The sequence below is a fragment of the Phoca vitulina genome, unplaced genomic scaffold, assembly GCF_004348235.1.
Source record: "Phoca vitulina isolate PV1807 unplaced genomic scaffold, GSC_HSeal_1.0 scaffold22, whole genome shotgun sequence".
In the NCBI taxonomy this organism is placed as follows: domain Eukaryota; kingdom Metazoa; phylum Chordata; class Mammalia; order Carnivora; family Phocidae; genus Phoca; species Phoca vitulina.
In genome coordinates this window covers 32,764,503-32,787,722 of record NW_022589725.1, presented here as the reverse complement: position 1 = coordinate 32,787,722, position 23,220 = coordinate 32,764,503, and the positions used below count along the sequence as shown (strand labels likewise).

The 23,220-nt window shown below is 37.1% G+C and overlaps 1 protein-coding gene across 1 annotated transcript in view; it reads right to left on the bottom strand.

The window, feature by feature from the left end:
- Positions 1–149: 149 nt before the first annotated feature.
- Positions 150–23,220, bottom strand: part of XRN2 (5'-3' exoribonuclease 2) — a 91,133-nt gene continuing 68,062 nt past the window's right edge. Inside the window, exons 25-30 of the mRNA XM_032419270.1 lie at positions 21,977–22,045; positions 21,748–21,879; positions 20,625–20,752; positions 9,563–9,626; positions 3,265–3,403; positions 150–783 (exon numbers count right to left, since the gene is read on the bottom strand). Of these exons, the coding sequence (XP_032275161.1) occupies positions 718–783; positions 3,265–3,403; positions 9,563–9,626; positions 20,625–20,752; positions 21,748–21,879; positions 21,977–22,045 (598 nt within the window). The 3' untranslated portion in view covers positions 150–717. The remainder of the gene's footprint in view (positions 784–3,264; positions 3,404–9,562; positions 9,627–20,624; positions 20,753–21,747; positions 21,880–21,976; positions 22,046–23,220) is intronic.

Below are 23,220 nucleotides of genomic sequence, written 5' to 3'. Positions count from 1 at the left end.
ATATGAAATCTATAAAATGTAAATAACTGATTCTTGCAGAGATTGTAGTTAGCCAAGTCAGTAGCTGACATACTAATTAATATATGAGTTTGTTGGGTTGTCTTGCTTCTTCACTGATTTTCTTTGGACCTCTAATTGTAGAAATGAATTGTTTTCTGAAAAAATGACTTAAAAAAAAACAACACGTGGCCAAGATTCTCAATGTTGAAATTCTATAGTAAGGACACAAGAGACCAGAGTTTTCATTTTTTTTTTTTTTACTAAAGTCCAGAAATTTCCATAAGACAAGTACATTAATGAAATGTTTCCAAAGAAATACCGAACAATATACACTCTAGTTAGCTGAGGGTTCCAGCTCAAGAGTTCATACCTAATTCTTGTGCATTAAAAATCAGCATGGATCTTAGATGATCTAGAATACACTGTGTTTTAAAATCCACAGCTGGTTTGATTTTAACCATAATGAAAAACCAGTATTCCTATTCCATCAAATGTGTTTTACAAGCAATAATAAATTCAGATCCACTGTATTATGCAACACACATCTTTGGAAAGCAACATAAACAGTGAGATCAGGTCAGTAGAAATATACACAGTTAAAAGAAATACACAAAGTACTGTAGTTTTATTAAAAACTACTACTTGAGAAAGAAATCTTTCCACAAATAGCATAAAATTGTAGAACGATGAAAGGATTTGGGAAAGCTTTACAAAAGCCTAATTCCAACTGTATCTTCCTGAGGGTGGTGGCAAAGGGTATTTCCTTCCTTCTCTGGGATATCCCTGAAAATAAGCAAAAGCAAGAGTTTATTTTCTGGATTAACACCCCTTCAAAGAAATTAATTTTACATTTCTCTGGAAAAACACACCTTAAAGAAGCTGAATATGCCTTAAAAGTATATCCTATGGAAGGTCTGTCATAAATAGGTACTTTAGGCCCCCAGTTTTATGCAAAGCTTGCTACAAATGCTACCACAGAAAACTACCCAAAGGAGCCTTAACAGGCACTTAAGAAACTCCTTAAAATGCACACAAATGAACTACAGTTAAGTGTTCTGTGTAAAAGACTAGTGGTTCTCAATCTTCCCTGCCATCCCTGGCAGTAATTCAAGTCACATTGTGGTAAGATGTCCACATCATCTTTAGACATATGCTAGAAGTCATTTTGCTTAACCAAGGCAAGAGCTTGCTAAGTAAGTCAGCTGAAGCCTAATGAACTATTAATTTTAGGGATTTTGTTTGTTTGTTTGTTTAGCTATAGATAGTAGAGTATTAAGTAACACATTAGATTATTACATAATCAATTACTGGTGACATTCACAACATACCCTAGTAAGCTTGCAAATAACATTTCTGTACAAAAAAAATTCCCTCACAATTCCCTTTCCAGGCCTCTAGGATTCTGAAACAGACTCCCCACCCCAGGCCCTGCCTCTGTGTTGTCATTCAGTAGTTTTAAATATGAGTATGTGTAGATCATCAAGGCCTTTTTTAGTCATATAAACTTCACTAAATATAGTGAAGTCATAATTATACTGTTTTTAACAATGAACTTCTGCAATTTAATAGTGCTTCAAAACCTGTGATTTTATTTAAAAAGTAGGTCTGTGAAAAAAGAGATTGAGAAAAAGAAATGTATTTCTAAAAGATCCTAAAAGAATTATAAATTTACCAATTGGTTTAGATCTTCTAAGTGAATAATGATTTTACCTGCTGTAACAGCAGAGAGTTCCTTCCAAGGAACACCTCCTCTGAAGGAGATGAGAAACCGGAGGAACTGGGCTCAGAAGGACCGGGCAGCCAGTCCCCAGCTCTGCTGCCCAAGTGCAGGTGCCGCAGGATTGTGATTTCCCACTTGGAAAATGAGGTGATCAGACTAAAACTTCTCCAGGGTTTCTTCTTGTTTATAAGTATGTCCCCATATCAAAAATACTCATTATGTAGACTACCTACTATCATACCGTATAAAGTGGCAAACTATTGATATGATTTTTAGACCTCTGCAGCTGACACTAATTCAAAGTAAAATTCTATGAACAGATTTTAATAAATTGTTAAAAAAATTCTCTCAAAAGATAATTAAGATGATTATTTTCTTGTAAAGTGAACAGCCTTGTAAGAAGATACACAAAAAAGTATTAAAAAAAAAAGATCTTCCTAAGCTTTCGAGAGAGAGGTCTTCCACAAAGGGATGCATGGCAAGAATCTGTGTAAGAAAATTAATATTCAAAGCACTGCAAAAGGCCTGTAGGCAACATCAGGTAAGCAATTTTATTTATTTTTTTTTTTTTTAAAGATTTTATTTATTTATTTGAGAGAGAGAGAATGAGAGACAGAGAGCATGAGACGGGTTAGGGTCAGAGGGAGAAGCAGACCCCCCGCCGAGCAGGGAGCCCGATGCGGGACTCGATCCAGGGACTCCAGGATCATGACCTGAGCCGAAGGCAGTCGCTTAACCAACTGAGCCACCCAGGCGCCCAACATCAGGTAAGCAATTTTAAAACCACTTCACATCACCGCAGGTGCTAAACTCCATGAACACTGCACACACTAAATCGTAGCATTCTGACCCTGTTCTCTGGTAAGGATTTGATTGCAGAGCATGTAAATACTGTCCAGGGCGTCAAATGGTTGGGGGACAAATAGACTGAGGCAAAGAGACCTCTGTCTCAAATTTTGCTAAAACTGGATGCTTTATAAAGAAAGAAATGAAGCTTACACATACCAAATAAATTTGTCTAGGAATTGTTATACTCAATATACAGCTATTTTAAATTTAGCTGAAGAAATGTGGGAAATAATGAAGGAGAGATTTCTTTCCATGAAAAGGTGTATCACAGATGAATCAATACAGGAGACCTCTAAGATGAATAAAGGTAACAGCTAAAAGGGTAGACTGTTACTTTCAGCTTCTAGAAAATTATCATCTATTATGAAATCTAGTTTCTACTAAAACAAAGAACAACATCCTTAAAGGATAAAAAAATGTTTTGGCAACTGACTCTATTTGTGCTAAATATTACTGACTGCTATGATTAAAAGGGCTTTGGGGCTGGAAAATCTTTAGCATCTTCAGGGTATAACAGATGTAGTAAGGCACATACTCACTCTATATACGTTTTAAAATGAAGGACCCAGTTCAGCTGAGCTACTCTATCAGTATCTTATCCAGAAATGTTTTTAAGAAAATATGGTGTCCTGAGAAGCATGGCTAAGTACAAAGTAAGCAGCATGCTTTTCATCCCACAGCCCACACTGTATCACCTGTCTCCCTCCACGATCATCACGTCTGGGTGGATACCCGCCAGGTCCAGCTAGCATCTGGTACTGGTTTGGCTGGAAAGCTGCATTTTGGGTTTGGAGCATCCGGTTCCATGGCAGCAGAGGTTCAGCCCCAACGCCTCTGTGGAGAAGTATTATGTCTGCATTATAAGTCAAACCTGTTACACAGCCCAAAGTCTCAAAGTGGCTAGCATCATCTCCAACTCTGAGGACCATTCAATTTGCCTGCATTTGTCAAATGGGACATACCGCATCAGAGTGACCTTTATGCTCCTCACATTCGATGTAGTCTAACATGTTTAAGTATCAGCATTTTAAGAAAAGGGATCTAAACTCGAATGCATCAGAAACATATGACTTAAAATATTTTGCTCATTTTCAACTGTGAAATTTCCTTTTTGGTCACTTAAAGATTTGGACCCAAGATCACCAAGTTGGTTACATTTAAGATGCTATCCAAAGAGTAAACATGTACAAGACAAGAAACTGGGCTTTATTTTTAAAAATGTCTAGACTCGTTCTTGGAGTCCATTCTTTCTAGTTAATTGCAGGTTGCAAATGAATTCTTACTGCTCAGTATTTTGAATCTAGGGTAGGGGACTTGGCTGTTTTTTCCCATCCATTATTCTGCTCAATATGTCAGAAGGTCTGATCGGGAGGAAACCTTTTCAAGTTCTATTGATGCAGCTTTCAATTGACCACGGTGACCTAGCAACATGAGCACTAATTGGCATGGGCTGACTGGCATTTGGTGTACAGTTTACATGGGAACACAGATTCAACAGCTATTATAACCCAGTTTGCTGGCCCGGATTACTAGTCAAAAGAAATGTTTTAATTGTCTTCAAGTGCCTATTTTAACTTTGCAGATACAAAGCAACAGGTATGATGTATTAAATCATAATGTAAAACTGTCACATAAACAATGTAGCCAAGATATATCTTCTAAAGACAATCACCATTTAAGACACAATTTTCTTGAGGCATTTTCAACTTCCATTTTATAGAACAGTCACTATAGAAGCAAAATTCTCCAATATATTTTAATACCAGATGCTTTGAGGCCATTACAGATTTTAGGAGAAATTACAAAACTTTAAAATTGCTAAAGCACTGACTAGTATTAACTATAACCACACCAGCATATGAATTTCATGTCCCAGGTGTTGGGGGTGGGGGGGGAACAGCCTGAAGTTGGGCTCACTGAGTAATGCATTCTTCCCACAGGCTATTCAAACCTGAATCTATCCTCTCTACCCTCCCACTCTCCTTGCCTTCACTTGGAGCTTGCCTTTTTTTTTTTTTTAATACCAAAGATAATTCTTTTTGTGTGATGACTCAAAGAACAACTCTTTGAAGAACTATAGAGAAGCCAATACTATTCTTCACGGTTAGTGGTGAAACCAGAGCTCTAACCAATAAAATTTGCTATACTCAAAATAAAAAATATATCTCAGAACAAATATCCATACATTCAAGGCTTCTAATTACTATTCAGGTTCCTTATTAATACAAATATATTTTAGCAAGAGTGCCTCACCTCTTTAGCAAGAACAGTTATGCAGAGAGATAGGAATGTTCTCTTCTGGTCTCTACACGAGTGAGGGGGTTAATGTTTTGTACTGTAACCAAGGAGGCTCATCAAAACTGGGCCATTAATGCAAAACCCACACGCCAAAAATGCAACTCACACATTGTGTTAACTGTAATCAATTTTTATTTTCAGATCTGCAATGATCAAACTCACTCAACTGAGCTTCTGGAGAATCTGCTAGTATGGAAGGTATATATTATAAATGCAATTTTACATTATTTTATGTTCTAAAAATAGGTTAGAAAGCCACAGTTTAAAAACACAAAGTTCTCTTTTTGTTCGAAATAATTACTTAAAATGTTTTTGACTAAGATAATTTTTATAAAAATAATTTAATTGAAATTAGGGCGCCTGGGTGGCTCAGTTGGTTAAGCAACTGCCTTCGGCTTAGGTCATGATCCCAGGGTCCTGGGATCAAGTCCCGCACTGGGTGCCCTGCTCCTCGGGGAGCCTGCTCCTCCCTCTGCCTACAGCACCCCCTGCTTGTGCTCTGTCAAATAAATGAATAAAATAAAAAAAAAATTAAAAAAAGAAAAATAATTTAATTGAAATTAAGCAAAAAACAGTAAGAGGGGCAGGTACTATCCTCTTGCTTTTTACTGGCAGCCCCTTCTTTTCCCCAGGTTTACCATATTTCTGTACTAATTGTATTAATTTGCAAATAGTTACAAGTAAATTTGCCTTCAAAAATACACTTTAGGAGACGAACCATGAGAGACTATGGACTCTGAAAAACAAACTGAGGGTTCTAGAGGGGAGGGGGTGGGGGGATGGGTTAGCCTGGTGGTGGGTATTAAAGAGGGCACGTTCTGCATGGAGCACTGGGTGTTATATGCAAACAATGAATCATGGAACACTACATCAAAAACTAATGATGTAATGTGTGGTGATTAACATAACATAATAATAATTAAAAAAAAAGTTGGGGTAAAAAAAAATACACTTTAGGGCTCCTGGGTGTCTCAGTCGTTAAGCGTCTGCCTTCAGCTCTTGTCATGATCCCAGCATTGGGCTCCCTGCTCAGCGGGGAGCCTGCTTCTCCCTCTCCCACTCCCCCTGCTTGTGTTCCCTCTCTCGCTGTCTCTCTCTCTCAAATAAATAAATAAAATCTTTAAAAAAATATACACTTTAAATCTGGGACTGAAGTATTGAGGTTGACACATTTTAACTTTTTTAAATTAGTGGCTATCTATTTAGGCAACTTATCTGAGGCACTTGGCATCATGGATGGTAAATATATATACAACATTATTGCCAACATTCGATTTTCTTTTTTTTAAATATTTTTTAAAAATTTTAATTCCAGTATAGTTAACACACAGTGTTAGTTTTAGGTGTACAACACAGTGATTCAACAATTCCATACATCACCTGGTGCTCATTATGACAAGTGAGTACCTTAATCCCCATCACTTATTTCACCCATCCCCCACCCACTTCCCCTCTGGTAATCAGCAGTTTGTCCTCTATGGTTAAGACTCTGTTTTTTGGTTTTTGTCTACGACAACAACATTCTTAAGTTTCTAAATTTCCGTTTTGGAAAGTAGCCTGCAATATGAAGTAACTACCAGCAATTTGGATATTTTAAACTTATATATATGGCAGTTTTTAAAGATTTTCCATGACTGACTAAGCTTAACGACCGTTAAGTTAAAAACTAAATGGCCACCTTGGATATGGCCAGAAAAGAGAAGCCCCCACTGGCAAGAATTACATGGACAATAGGGCAGAACTCAAGCAACAAAGAGAACTCAGATACTCTGTTTACCATTTACTCAGTTCGCACTGGCTTGTCTCTGTGCGGGGAGGCAAGGGAGGGGCAGTGTTCCTGTTATATATATTTTTTAAATATTTACTTATTTTTGAGAGAGAGAGAAAGAGAGCATAAGTGAAAGGGAGCAGAGAGAGAGGGAGAAAGAATCTCAAGCAGATTCCCTGTTGAGCATGAGCCCAAGGTAGGGTTCCATCCCACAACCGTGAGGATCATGACCTGCGCTGAAATCAAGAGTCGGACACTTAACGCACTGAGCCACACAGGTGTCCCTCTCTTGTATTTTTAAATGAAATGAACATATGGATTACAGATACTATCTCACAGTAGGAAATAATTCAAGTGCATTTTAGCAAAAAAAAAAAAAAAAGTACACTCAACATTTTCTTTTCTAGTAGGGTTCTCAACCAAACACTCAAAATAGTGCAATGGGCAAGTACTGAACTAATAATAAGGATCAGGGGCACCTGGGTGGCTCAGGTGGGTAAGCGTTTGCCTTCGGCTCAGGTCATGATCCCAGGGTCCTGGGATTGAGCCCTGGGTCAGGCTCCCTGCTCAGTGGGGAGCCTGCTTCTCCCTCCCCGCTGCCCGCCCCCCGCCCCCTGCTTGTGCTCTCTGTCAATTAAATAAAATCTTTAAAAAAAAAAGATTATTAAAACTGGTTCCAGTAAGAATTCTACTACTTAACTAGTTGTGACATCTCAGCAAAGTCAAAGTGACTACAAGTCTGTATTTTCTCCTCTACGCCTTGTGAAGTCAGAATGGTTAGACACATTTGTCAGTTTCTGCTAACTGTATCTGCTAACAGGCTAATGGACAAATTTTGAATGGCTGATTTCAAACTTTGTTTTCTTTATGAATGTTATTATTATTATTTTTTTTTAAGATGTTATTTGACAGAGAGAGACACAGCTAGAGAGGGAACACAAGCAGGGGGAGAGGGAGAGGGAGAAGCAGGCCTCCTGCGGAGCAGGGAGCCTGATGCAGGGCTCAATCCCAGGACCCCCCTGAGCCGAAGGCAGACGACTAATGACTGAGCCACCCAGGCACCCCTGAATGTTATGTTTCTTAAATGACATGGTCTAAGACATAAGACAGAATTCTCTTACGCTCACATTTAACTTCTGCTTTAAGGTATGATTTCAAGTTTCTGACTAAAATTAAACCAAAAACAAATGCCCCACAAAACTTGTCCCTAACCTGCTGGGTTCACAAAGGCAGTCAAGATAATACAAGTACTTGGCTAGGGCAGAAGAACAAAAACCTGATGGAAATCAGGACAATGGTGATGATCTTAGGAAATCTTTTAGTGTGTAGAGGGAAGGAAAGCCGCTGGAAATGAAGAAAGAATGTCTCGGAAGTAGAAGGCGATCCTTTACTTCCTCTAAGTCCCTACAGCTTTACTATAATATTATGCAAACATAAGCATTCTGATGAGTTTTGTTCGTTCAAGTGAAAGTTTCTTAGTGAAGAATGGTACAGAAGAGACATGTATGGAAACTGCTCGACTGCCGTGTGCCTAGGTTTCCTCATCTGTAAAAACAACATGTACTTCAGAAGCTTGCTAGGAGGAATAAATGAAGTCATGTTTCTAAAGGTATGTTAGCTCACAGTGCTGACACTTCGTACGTGGACTGTAAATGTCAGTGATTATTAATAATGCGGGAAAGAAGCAAGCAACAAAGTAGGGAAATTGAAAATCAAACTCAACACACTTAATGCGGAAAGACAATTATTTAAAATGAGATCAGTTCCAATGTGGTAATTTGTAATTTAAGAAAAATTTAACCCTTACTCATTTTTAAATTTGTCTGAAAATGGTCCTATCCCAAAGATATGGAAGTAGTGCATGTGGTGTGCTTGGGACACTTATACTGAAAACAAAACATAAATTCAGGCATTGTTATCAGTCATCTTGAATCTCTAAAGAAAAGTTTTCTTAAAGGGGGAGCAACATTTATAACTCTGTTCATAACAACACTTTTATTCATTTCAGATGTGAAAAGATCAGACTGCTAAAATGGTAAAGGCGAGGGGAACAAAACAGATTAGAACTGGGAAAGCCAAGAGGGAAGCCTTATATAGGCTTAACTGGTTTCAGCATTTACTGATGCTGGCAAACCAGCATAAAACGAGAGATCTGAAAGCGGCCCTGTAAAAAATCATTCTACAGATGTTAATATAATTATTCATAACACGCCTAGCTGTCTTGTCGTGTAGAGACCACCTGACTTAGGAGCACACAACTTATCAATGAAAGAACACAAGTCAAACATCCCTCGTTATTAAACCATGTCACACTCTTCCTAGTCCCCAGTACTTATTAGACTGCAGATCCCATAATCCTCTTCTGAGTCCCTTCTGCATTTAATTCAGTTCAGTCTTAAGTAGTTAAAGAAACTGTTTTCAGTGGCAACTAATAACTACTGACCTACAGTGACACTGCCCTACAATAGGCTTGTCAGCCCTGAAAAAGTTGTACCAAAGAAGCTGATTAGGACTTCAAGAGGTTTGTAGCAAGAATCAATGGTTGGTCTGTACTAATGCTGTGTTGCCCGCACAGAAATGATAAAAGTGGAACACCATTAGTTATGCCTCATTAAGCTGCACAAGCCTTCTAAAAAGAAATTTATTTAGCCTGATCAAAACCAATACAATTTTAAGCTCTCTGTAAGTTGCATTTTTCAGGGCACCTTAAAACATTCAAAAAAATAAAGGCCAAGGACCAAGGAAAGTGGGAAAGTATATAAAGAGGAGTCTTTTAACTCAACATGTTAGGCATCTATTTTCCTAAAGGACAAGCACAACAGAAACTGTTTAGAGGAAAGAAGGTACATTTCGAACCATGGAGAAAGCCCAAATCTCAAATGTTGATGTGGAAAAGTATTTAAAAGTTATGTTTGCTTTAATATTACCTGTCAAATCTTTGCTGCTGGAAAAGGGGAGGAGGACCCCGCCAGGAATCCTGTGGCCTCATATCTGGAAAACAAACAGGGAAAGGTTAAAAGAAGATTTTAAGTAATCACAACCATAAAAATCCTAGAAGAGAGCACAGGCAGTAATTTCTCTGACATAGGACATAGCAACTTTTTTCTAGATATGTCTCCTGAGGCAAGGGAAACAAAAGCAAAATTAAACTATTGGGACTACATCAAACTAAAAACCTTCTGCAGAGTGCAGGAAACAATCAAAACTAAAAGACAACCTACAGAATGGAAGAAGGTATTTGCAAAGGACATATCTGATAAAGGGTTACTATCCAAAATATATAAAGAACTGATATAACTCAACACCAAAAAACCCCCCACAATCCAATTAAGAAGTAATCACTATTCTGCTACCCATATATTTTCATAATTAAAAATTCTTGAAAAAAATCTGAGACAGAATATAAACCAAATAAACTAGCAAAATTACACAAACTGCAAATGTAAAAAGTCAAAAAATCAACAGGGTCCGTAAATTTTTCATTATTTTTCATTTGATAATGAAACACAGTTTTAGGAGTCTTAGTCATTAAATTCCTACATTTCTCTCTCACTGCCTATGTACGCGCATGTGAGTATGTAAAGGTATATGTTTTCCACATTTTTATTTTAAATGCTGTGCAAAAGAAAGGGATTTAGGTTCTTTTCCATAAATGCAACTGAATGAATAGTAACTTCAACAGAAATCCTGAGAATTTCCCCCTAAGCACGGAAACTGGAAGGAACCCTGGCTTACCTAGCTATCATAACAAAGTGGAGGGCACACATCTCTCCAACACAGGCCAGGAAGATGCTAATAAAGGGACCATCTACTTTTCTGTTTTCTGAGAGTCACACCTCCTCCCCTAACACAAAGCTGAACTGGCAACATCAGACTCCAAGAGACAATTATGTGGCTGCTGCTCCTGCACCTAACCAAGTGAAGCTGGAAGAAGCAGCTCCAAACACCGGCCCAGCAGGCACTCAGCAGCTCAGCAGGTCATGTTAACCAACTGCCACTGCGCTCCGGTCACCAGTCTTGCAGTCACCTTGGCCACCCTTCAGCAAGGTTTGTGTGTGACCTAATTAAAACAGCTGGTTCCAGGAGTTGTCTAATGAGTTCACTGTGTGAGGACAGTAACCTCCTCCAGACTCACGAGACCCAAGGACAACAAGGCTTACCATAATGTATTCAGGCTCACATTTTAATGGAAACACAAACTAGAAACATGCTTTTCAAAATTACTTTCTTAAAGGAAAGAAGAAATGAAAGCTTATCTCTGGTTAGGAACCAAAAAAATACAATCTGGGTTTACTTAAAAATGGGGGGTGGGGTGGGAAGAAAAGTAGAATTGTGCTTAAAAGAAAGCCCCACAAAGGAGAATATGGAACAAGTAGAGGATCTAGCTGTTCACATGATTCCAGTGTGAACAACCCACTCCTGCTTCGGGCTCCCCCCACCTCAACAAGGCTGACAATGCCCCCTGAAGACAGTTTCCTAAAAAGACAACCACCCTCGGCCAGGGCAGGGGCACAGCCACAGCGCACTGCCTCTCGGCCAGCACGAAGTGTCCAGCAGCTAAACCCACAACAGATGCTTCTCTTGGAAAGGAGCAGGAAGCCTTAACCACCATTACTTTCATGCAGAAACCCATTCTGAATTGAAAGGTGGCACCTCTAGTCAATTTCAATTAAGTCCCTTTCCTTCTCTTAAAAGCCAGACTAGTAGTGGTCAAACTAAGGAACACTGCTGAGGAGTTTTCATAGCGGTCATTAGATATTCCAAACCTGAATGGGGACGCACAAGGTTTATCACCATACAACCCCCAGCAAACAGGGCCAGAAGGATCCCTACACGCAGCCTAGAGTAACTTCTGAATCACTACTACAGACCATATACAATCAGGAAATCATAATCGTGAGAGATAAAACCAGAAATTCCTGCAAAAACAGCAATGATCATCTGTGTGGTTTATTCCTATGGAAAAACATGAGATACACTTACCTCAACAGATGCATGACTTTCAACACATTACCACTCATGAGAAAGCAATCTACTGAAAGTAAAATCAACTTTTGGGCCACTTTTTCTTTTTTTAAAGATTTATTTGAGAGAGCAAGAGTGAGAGCGAAGAGAGAGAACATGCGTGGGGGGGAGGGGCAGGAGAGGAAGAAGCAAACTCCCCGCTGAGCAGGGAGCCCGATTTGGTGCTCAATCCCAGGAGTCTGGGATCATGACCTGAGCCGAAGGCAGACACTTAACCGAATGAGCCACCCGGGCGCCCCTCTGATCATTACTTGTTAAACGTGGAAGGCCTCTGGTCTATTCAGATATTGTACACAAGTTAGTTTCATGAGAACTGGTTAAAATGTTTCTAGAAGTATATTTTATTTCAGTATCTTATATATATAAAATTAGCTAATATAACCAAAGTCAAAAGAAATACAGTGAATTTCATTTGGACCCCTGTATTTCACATGTCCCAGAATCACTGAAGTCACCCTGAAAACATGCCCCTTTTTACCATGAAGACTTAATTCCGTGATTCTGGTTCCATGGTGTCTCTATATACATGGTATCATCACAGAATACATACTCTCCGTGGTACTTCTAAAAGCTTCCACACAGGATCCCTAATAAATTTTAAATCAAGCAAAAATAATAGGATACATCTAAATCAAGAGAAACCTTCAGAAATGTTTATCCTAATGTTTCATGAAAAATAAAAGCAGAAAAAAATCTGGTATTATTTTCTCCTAGAAACAGTACAAATGGAGGGAAAGTCACCATCATCCAGAATACATATTCATTAGATTCAAATATGCTTCATGTTAGATTAAGCACAACAATATTTCTAAGTGGAACTGGAATGTAAGTTCATTAAGTAGAAATACTTTCTTTGGAGAGAAGGAATCCTTCGTAATAGTCTACCTATACAACTGCCTGGACAAATAGTAAAAGTCCCTATTTCCACCATTTTTAGTATGCCAGGTACTTCGCACTCTATTTTGCTTTTAACTATTTCTCACTTCCAGAACAATTGCTTTCACATAAACTTAGCACATGCAAAAACCATAGTTTTTTGTTAAAACCTAGGCAAATTTCATGACATAAAAATTCTGTCATACAGTTTTAAAACATCTCTTGCTTTCAAGCATTAAAGAAAAATAAAAAGGATCAAAGAAAACCTTCAAGGCTACTTTTAAACAAATCTCTTCATGTGGCTCTGAGAAATATATATAACCCTTAAGTATTCATAAAGGAGAAATATTTCCTGGCTGATAAGTAATGAAGTAGAAGGTAAAACAAACTTATTATCATTCATTTGTATGGCTCTAACAGAAGATCCATTGAGAGGGAGGGAAAAAAAATTCTAAAGTAGTGAATTGCACTTCAGAAAGGTACCAGTGAGAGAGGAAAAATGACAGTTAATTTTTTCCTTTGGTCTTTAAAAACTTATCCCTTTTCTAAAAGCTCTAAGGCCATATAAACCAAGGCTTCACGAATAGCTCCTCAAGTGACAATTTACCTAATCAGCGTGGCAATCACAGGAAAGATTCCATGTTTACTGATTGCACTAATCAAAAATCACTTTCCAAATGTGGCTAATTGACAAGTTTACCAACTGAAATGAAGAGAAGTGACATACTGGGTTCTCTGGGTTGCAGGAATGAAATGCTTTATTCACACATGGAGTACTCAAGGCTGCACTTGACTCCAGCAAGTTATTAGTACCCAAACAATTACTCATCAGCCAAAAACTGACATATCAAAGACAAATCAAAAACCAACAGTGAAAAACACCTACAGCAGACAAGAGAGTTTGACCAAATGGCCTATCTTGAGTGTTACTTTGTACCACATGAAAAAAATAGCTATGATACTACAAATATTTTAAAAAATTAAATGGCTCAGATCTCAAGTTTACTTAACTATTTCTGACCAAATTTCAAAGATTCTATAAAAAAGAAAGCTGATCTTTTAACATTTATTTAATGCCTTCATAGCACTTACTGTGTGCTAGGCACCATTTCCAGCGCTTAATAACTTTAACTCCTTTATTATGGATATTTTGTGAGAGGGGTATTCCCAGTACCATTTTAGAAATGAGGAAACGGGAGTACTGATAAAAACCCAGGGTCACAGGGCTATTGAGTGGCAGAGTAAAAGCCAGGGCTATGTTCTCTTAACCACTCTACACTAGGCTACACTATGCTACTCCAAGGTTCACATGAACTTGTGCTGTTGGTAGAGGTGACTTGTCCAGGTTACTTACAGAAGATCAGAGGAGAACCACTACCTTAACCAGGAGGCTCACAAGCTTAGGGTTTCAAGAAGGCAGGATTAGGGATTTAAAAACTACTTTCAACATTTCAAAAGTTTAGAATTAACATTATTCCATACATTTAATTAAGACAGGAAGGAAAAATAAATGTATTTAACACATGTACTTTGGTTACCATCTTGACAAACAGATTCATGGGGAGAAAATAAGAAAAAATTTTTGGTTAAAACATCTGAAATCACTGTTTTTCCTTCTTTTTTTAAGTAATCTGTATACCCAGGCACTTCAACCTGCACAAAATTCAGACTCAGCATATTCTTCCATATTCCTTCACCCACCTGGGTTTCCAAATTCTCATTAGTCACCCAGATGTCCACAGTACACACGAGCCTCATCTTCTCTCCCTCATGTAACATATTCAATTATCCAGTTCTTCAGTTCCTCCTCTCCTATCTTCTCCACTTTGAATCCACTTTGCCACAGATCAGTTCAGACCTTCATTTTCCTTCCCTAACTAGAACCACCACCAAGTCTTTCCCAAAACCAACAGAGTTGTGGTTCTAGAAAGGAGATGTAACTGTGCACTCTTCTACTCAGAAAGAGTTTTCTTAAAGAGCTCTTATAAATAAAAAGACTTGCACATAAATTAATAAAGTAGCAAGGGGCAAGAACCGGCAATTTATTAAAGAAAAACTGGTTAGTAAAAAGTACGATTGAAGCAGCAGTTTTAAAAAGTATACTTTAAAACAAAGATATAGGGCGCCTGGGTGGCTCAGATGGTTAAGCGTCTGCCTTCAGCTCAGGTCATGATCCCAGAGTCCTGGGATCGAGTCCCGCATCAGGCTCCCTGCTCAGCGGGGAGCCTGCTTCTCCCTCTGCCTCTCTCTCTGTCTCTTATGAATAAATAAATAAAATCTTTAAAAATAAATAAATAAATAAATAAAACAAAGATATATTATTCCTTATCAAATTAGCAAGAACTTTCAAAAAATGATAATACCTGGTATTGGTGGGAGTGGAGATATTAGAAATTCTCATCTGTTGCTATAGGAAGTGTAAACTGGTATACTCTTTTCTGGAGGTTAATGTGGTGATATTCACCAGAAGTCTAGAAATTCAGCATACCTTTTGATATAGCAATACAATTTGCAGAAATTTAGCTTCAGTTAAATTAAGAAAAATCTATTTTAAAAGATTATTAGGAAAAGCATACATGCTTAAAAATTAAGCAATCTACTTCTACATAATCCATGCGTATATTAGAAAACAAAATGGAATTCAAAAAATATTATGAACTGAAAATAAGATGACTATGACATAAAACTAAAATGATCAGAGGGAAACTGATAGAGCACTCAAGTGCATATATTAGGTAACACTGAAAACAAATGACCTAAGTCCCTACCTCAAAAAATTAGAAAAAGGATAGCAATTTAATCCCAAAGAAATTAGAAGGGAATAATGAAGACAAAAGCAGAAATGAAAAAACAGAAAACATGTGATGACCAAAAAAAAAAAAAAATCAACAAAGCTGTTAGTTCAGTGAAAAAGGAAAGAAAACACCTAAAGTAATAAAATTAAGAGATGCCTGGCTGGCTCAGTCAATAGAGCTTAGGATTCTTTTTTGTAAAGATATTATTTATTAGAGAGAGAGAGCGTGAGAGACAGAAAGAGATCACGAGCAGCTGGAAGGGGTAGAGGGAGAAGCAGACTCCCCACTGAGCAGGGAGCCCAATGCAGAACTCGATCCAGGACCCTGGGATCATGACCTGAGCTGAAGATAGATGCTTAACCGACTGAGCCACCCAGGTGCCCAGAGCTTACAATTCTTGATCTTGGGGTCATGAGTTTGAGCCCCATAAGTTGGGGGTAGAGATTACTTTAAAAAAATAAATAAGAGTTAAATAATGATAATAAAACATAAAATTAAATGGGCCCTAGCAACAATAATCAAGAAGCAATACTATACATTACCAATACCATAAATTAATTTTTAAAGTTTTACAGTCATTAAAAAGACATTAAGAACATATCATGATACTAAGAGAATTCTGGCAATGAATGTGAAATTTCAGAATAAATGAACAAATTCCTACAAAAAAAGGGAAATTAGCAAAACCAAGACAAGTAACAAAACATCAGAATAACCTATATCTACTTAATTTGAATCTATAATTAAAAACCTTCTCATGAAGAAACTGCTAGGCCCATATGGCTTTACAGCTTTACCACTGAATTCTACGGGATTAAGATGTAACAATGATCTTACAGTAACCCCTAGGGAGAACAGAAATGTAGGAAACAATTTCTAACTTGTTTTATGAGGCCAGAATGTACAAAGAAATCAAAGTCATAAGCTAATCTCTCACAGTACGCAGATGAAAAATACCCTACAATATCCTGACACACAGAAGGCAGCGGCATATAAAGAGGAATGCTATTATCACACTGAATTAGGCTTACTCCAATAATGCCAGGTTGGTTTAATCACATAACAGAAGGAAAGAAAAGCAAAACACTATTACCATCTCAACAGACAGAGGAAAAGCATTTGATAAAATTTAATACCCACTAGAAACAAGAAACAGAAGGAAACTTCCTCAGTATTTCTTATCTAAAAGAAAAAAAAACTACAGCAAACATCTTATTTAATGGGTGAAATATTACAAGTTTTCTCCTTAAGACTAGGAATGAAACAAAGATGTCCACCATCACCCCTTCTAACCAATCACATTACAGGTCCTAGTCAGGGCAATAAAGCAAAAAGACCAAAGGGCATTAGAGTTAGAAAGTCAATAAACAAAACTGTCATCACTTGCAGATGACATGACTGTGTAGGCAAAAAATTCAGAACAAATGAACTTAGTAAGGTCGTTAGATACAAAGTCAATATGCAAAAATCTATTTCTACATACAAGCAAGCAACTGGAAAATGACATTTAAAATATTACTAAAAACATCAACACAGGGGCGCCTGGGTGGCTCAGGTGGTTAAGCAACTGCCTTCAGCTCAAGTCATAATCCTGGAGTCCTGGGATCAAGTCCTGCATCGGGCTTCCTGCTCAGCAGGGAGTCTGCTTCTCCCTCTGACCCTCCCCCCTCTTGTGCTCTCTCTCTCTCTCATTCTCTCTCTCTCAAATAAAATCTTTAAAAAATCAACACATCAAATATCGATGAATATTTTAGTCCTCAATTTTTTGTTGTGAGGATTTCAAGCCTTATAGAAAAGCTACAAGAAGAGCACAAAGAATTCCCACATCTTTACCCACAGTCCCCAAATGTCGGCATAAACCTCTGTTCCTCACATGGCACCAATTAAAGTGAAAATGCAAGCTATCAAGTTGAAAAAGGAAAGGAAAAAGGTACTTCCAATAAAAAAAAAATCTCATAACCAGAATTCTTTTATAGAACCCCTAAGAAAGCAACAAGAACGGAGACAACTCAGTAGAAAAACAGACACAAGACTCAAACAGGCACATCACAAAAAAATAAAGCTCAACTAGAGCATCAAGAAAATGCTAATTAAATGTCAGCGGGAGACCATTACCCATCCAGTAGAATGGCTGTAAGTGTAAAGACTGACAATACCAAGTGTTGGTGAGGATGTGGAGCAACTGGACCTTCCCTGCACTGCTAAAGGAATGTAAATTGGTATAAACTGAATGTAACTTGGGAAATGTGTCTGGCATTTCTATTCACAAAAGCTGAACATGAACATGACCCTAGCCTTGCAATTCTACTACTGCTTTATTGCAGGACAGTGGGATTATGGGTGTTTATGTTTTATTATCTGCCATGTTTTATTTAATTAACATGTATTATGGTTAAAATCCATTTAAAATGTCACTAAAAATATGGGAGGAAAAAAATCAGCCTTCCCACCCTCATAATTGGTTCCCATTTATGCTCCCATAATTTTGTACCAGTTATTCTAAGCTTAATACCACCTGACTTTTTGCCATTTATTTCAAACTTTTTTTTTTTCTCAACCCAGAGTATCCCAAATTCCCCTCCGTAGGCTCAATTTGGACAGCACATTCTTGCTGATTTGTCCCCATAAACTTTTTCATTCCTACCATTCCCATTCCCTTTGAAAGTCCCAGCACTAATGCTCAGGTGGCTCAATGTTTACAAGTCACCATGCAGGGAAGGACACTTATTTCTTGCTATAAGTCAATCCTTACTTTACAAAATGTATTCCCTACTTTTTAATAACGTAATTAAAATAGAGACTCTGACTGGAACAGATTCTAACTAAAGTCACTCGTAAGACCTGTAACAACAGCAAATGAGTTACTCAAGGTAATAAAAAGGGAGAGGTGACCCCACTACTTGAAATAAAATGCACAGATGCTGATTAAGAGTTGACTGTTTATAAAGAAGACAAACTAAGAACTATAAAATTACAGGCCGTGAAAGACATGAAATTCTTTACCTCTGGTGTGACCTTGATAAATAAAAGACCTTCCTGACTTCCTTCTTACTCTTACTGTTGGAGATGGATCCTGAGGATGGAAGGGGACCTGAGAATGAAGTACTTGGATTCACATGAACGCCACAATGAGTGAGTGATTTTCTGTGAAGGCAGTCCATGGTTTTTATAGATTCTCATATGGGTCTATGATTCCCTAGAAAATCTAGGGAATATTTCCCAAAGAGTGGCATGCATACCACGGGTGGTACATAAGATCAGTTTCTGGGGACTGTGGACAAGCCTTTTATCTTCATGGTTATGTATTTATTTTTATGTATATTTGAAAAAATACAACAAGCACATCAAACTCATACTGTCATATACTTTTGATATAATCTTATATTTAAAATAAATCAATTTAAGTGGGGGAAAAGAGGTTTTTAAAAGGTTTTAAGTAGCTGTCTGGGTGAAAATCTGGACAGATGATGGTGGCAGCAGGCCCAGTGACTGGGCCTTAGGAAACATGAAATGGAAAGAAGCTATGTAATGTAGAACACATGCTTTCACCTTTCCTGCTAAAACCTCTTTCCAAATTTCTCCAAGTTTACTCAATGCAACAACCTCAGAAATGCCTCATAACCATCATCTTGAGAAACAGCAGCTAACTTAAGGCACAGAGATTATACTTGGTTCTAGCATTCTGCATCTCAATTTTTTTCTTTCTATTTGGAAGCTATGATACCATTATGGATAGAAGTACATGGTGAAGAGCCATAAAAAAGGAACTGATAAGGAATGTGTCAATAAACAGCTGGCTTTATCAATAAGCTGGATATGCTTTCACCATTTACTAGTAAAATGTCAGGGCACAGGTAGCTCTTTCAAAGTCGTTAGACTTTGTTGTATGTGGCATGGCTTGATATTATATATATGGAAATACTCAGAAATGTTATTTGCTTAATCTCGGGGGGAAAGCAGCTAAGTAAACTACTGCACCAAGCAGATCCCCACAAGGCCCATTAAACTCTGTGCCCTTTTCTGTGTTTCACTAAATAGAATAAATACTGCTGAACTCCATAGTTCTCATGGAGTCTTAATAATGTTCCATTCAATGTCATAAAGCCAAAGAGATAAAGACAGAAACTGAGACAGACAGACAGAATACAGTGAAAAGAGAGGGCTCTGAAAGAGAATGAGACTTTCAGAACACATTTCTTCCTGGGTATTGTACCAAGAAAATCTGGTGGGCTTCAGGTTGTTAAAAAAAAAAAAAAAAAAAGGTTTGTAACTTATTAACATGAAAACAGTGGTAGGCACATAGGGTAAATACTTCCCAACAATCTTCACATTAATCTGGTATTTTTTTTTTTGACAACTACAACTTTGGTTTAAAAAGCTTTCTCAGAAAAGACCCCTCTGTTTTTGTTAATTTAATTTGCATGAAATATTTCCAACAATCAGAAAGACACTTAATAAAATAACACTTAGATTTAACAAATGTTTAGCATCTTGCCACAGTCACGTGTTGTGTCTCCCCCACCCGCCATGCTGTCCTGGTTTGGTTGGGTAGCAACCAGATAACCAGGAATGGAGAAGCAAAGGCTTTATGAAGAAGATGGTTTTGAAAACCTGGCACATGACTTGAACACAGCCATAGAACTCAAAAAATAACAAAATGGGGACACAATTTAAAATGAATACAATATCTATGAAAAGTCTAACATTTAACTCTTCTCCTTTTCCATTGTAATCCAAATGCCATGTAATTATTTTCAATGAGTAACATTTCTGAACTACTTCTATCCACAAAACAGGTTACAAGGGGTCAGGGAAAGGCCAAGATTTTCATAGAACCACAGAATTAAAGGAGCATTCCTCCCTAAAGCAATGGCTGGCTTTATCTTAAGTAGTCCTGAGCTACAATGTGCATCATGAAAGGGATACTGTTGTCTTTCAACTGATTAAGAGGTTGCAATTCTGCATCTACTGCACCTGATTTAACTGCCCCAATACTTGTATTAATAGAATAAACAGCAATTCACTCCACACACCTCCTTCTGCATATGTTCACTGTAGCAGATTTATAGATGAAAATAAGAAATCCAATTCATATTATTCAATTAACTATATACAGCGAAGATAAAAGTATCTGAAAGACTTTACATTCTCTTATAATTCTTCTAAATTATATGTTTTTAAGTCCACTATCTCTGCCCTGATAAAATATATCTTTTTAGCAATGAGATTAGAAACCAACCTTTGTTGTAATATTTAACTTAGCATGTCAAATAATCAATTTGTAAAAACTTACTTGACATAAGTTTTGGAATCTGGGCTTGTCCTCTCAACAGTGGCCTGTATAAGTTCCCCTGGTAAGTTGCAGGTGGTGGTGCAGCGTTGCCGTAAATGCCAGCCCCTGAGCCTCTTGGCATAACATGGCTATAAAAAGACCCCACCAACCAGAAAAAAATTTATACAGACCCATCACATCACAGCTGATATAAAGTAAATAAATGCTAGTAGTTGTCTCTTTACTACTAGATCTGATTAAGATAATACAAACTTAAAAGATTTATGATTAACAAAGTTCAAAACAGTACCAATGGTAAGGGTGATAGCGTATATTTATTGCCACACCAAGATTCTTAATTGATAATTACTTAAGTAGTAATTAATTACTTCATGTAAAGAGTCTACTTTTCTTTTTTGTATCATATTTCAGTTTTGCCCTCAACAACCCATGCTGTTGCTATCACTATACTTCTGCTCTATACCTTGCTGTTTTCAATTCTATCCAACATTTCCCTATATTTTTCATAGTCTTCATAATTATAGTATGTATACCTATAGCGTACTTTACCAGGTGACATCTCTTATTTTATTAAACCAAACCATTCCTCTCATTTAGTACTACTATTATTGGTAACAAAGCACTATAGATTTAGGCATATAACTTTATGCTCCTCTAAAATTATTTTCTCAAGATAAATTCCAAGAAGTAGGAATATGGATCAAAGTTAAGAGTTATCTTCATGTACTGATCATATATTGTATTTTGTACTTGCTATGTATTATGTATCATATATTGTAATGTACTGATTAACACTTTAAACAGATTCTGCCATACATTAATTCAGCTAAAACTTTCTGGAAGGTAAAGAGAATGTTTTATTCCTTTGAAAGATCTATCAGAAAGATAGGAGAACCTTTTAAGAGAAAATAACAGAATTCTCAAACAACACATAAAGCATAACACAAAGAAACAGAAGTGAATTTTAAAAATGAAGAGCATAACAGTATCAAAGTCATTAAAATATTTGCCAAATAGTTTCATTTAATGGTCTCTTAAATATTTGTAGCATAAATACTGACTGAATCCTTGTGAATGATTCAGAAAAAGCAAAACACACAAAGTATAGCAACCTACCACTCACCCCAAAGTCCTGAATGCAGCCTGATCCAGGTGGACAGGCCGCCGGTCCCGATTAAAGCCAAGCTGGGGCTTCCACTGCCGTCCATTGCTGGACTTTTCCCAGTCACTAGGTTTCAGTACTGGTGCTGGTTTTCTGACCATTTGAAAATACAGTATTTAGTACTGGGATAAACATTGTTCATACAAAATAAAACTACATAGTTCATATTTTATAGCCACATTATTGTTACCTTGCTCCTGGAAGCATTACAGCTTTAAAAATGTAGTCTTCAGCAAACTGTGGGTCTTTAAAATTAATACTAGAAGAGAGCAACATACAATTTAATGACTTTATTATGTTACCTTGGCTCAACTATTAGGTAAACTGAGGTACATTTCATGTTTAAAAAGAATAACTAAAATTCCAAAAGTCTTCTCCAAAAATTTCACCAAATAGCTAAATATCTTTTTCACCAAACTGCTGCTAATTCCTAGTACACAGGCTTCATGTAATTTTCTCTGTGGGAAAAGCCATGCTCTAACTAACTGTGGGTGATCAGAGAGAAGAAACAGACACTGCTTCAAATCTCAAGAAATTCCAACAGGATACTGGAGACAGGTGGAAGAGGTTTACAACAACAAAAAATAAATTAAAAAAAAAACCACCTTCCATTTTGTTTCGTATGGGGCAAAGACTTACCCTCCAGCATCTTAGGGAAAATTAGTTCTTGTTGCAAGAAACAAAAGATGCAAACACTACTAGAAACACTTGCAAAATCAGAAAGTGAACACAAATAATCTATGGGGAAAAAAACATTAAATTTCCCAGTTGGAGCCCTATATCATGCTCTCTTAATGTTTCTCCTGTATCAGGAACAGTCACAATTTGAAAACTACACAGAAGGCTTATTTTATAAGTCTGTACACTCAGACTGTTGAGTATAAGCTGGATCAAGCTTCCTTTCTGGTGGGGTTTGTGTGTCCATTTAAGTTTTCCTTTTGATATAGCAATGCCTCTTTCTAGGACTCTGGATCTGTACCAAGTTTATACCTAAGGATGCTCACGACATTTGTATTCATGCTGAAAAACTAAAACCTAAGTGTATGACTAATAGTGAACTGGTTAAAGAAACTATGGTTCTCCCTAAAAATGGAATCCTCAATTGACATTTCAAAAAATATAGTAATAGAATACCAACCAACATAGGGAAAATACATATAAAACAGACTAGACATATATTCATCAAAAAGTTATCAGTGATATTCTCTGTATAACTGTCTCCTTTCCTTCTTTGTGCTTTTTAAATATTTTCTAAAATTCCTCCATGATTGCAATTGAAAACTGTTTTATTTAAGGTTTTATTGAAGTGGTTGACATTTTAGATAGCTAACTTTTTTGTCTTCAAATACTGCCACTTTAAATTATTAGGGCCTATTTTCATTGCACTGGGATTTAACTGTATATTTTAAGTACACAAAAATAACTTCATTTATA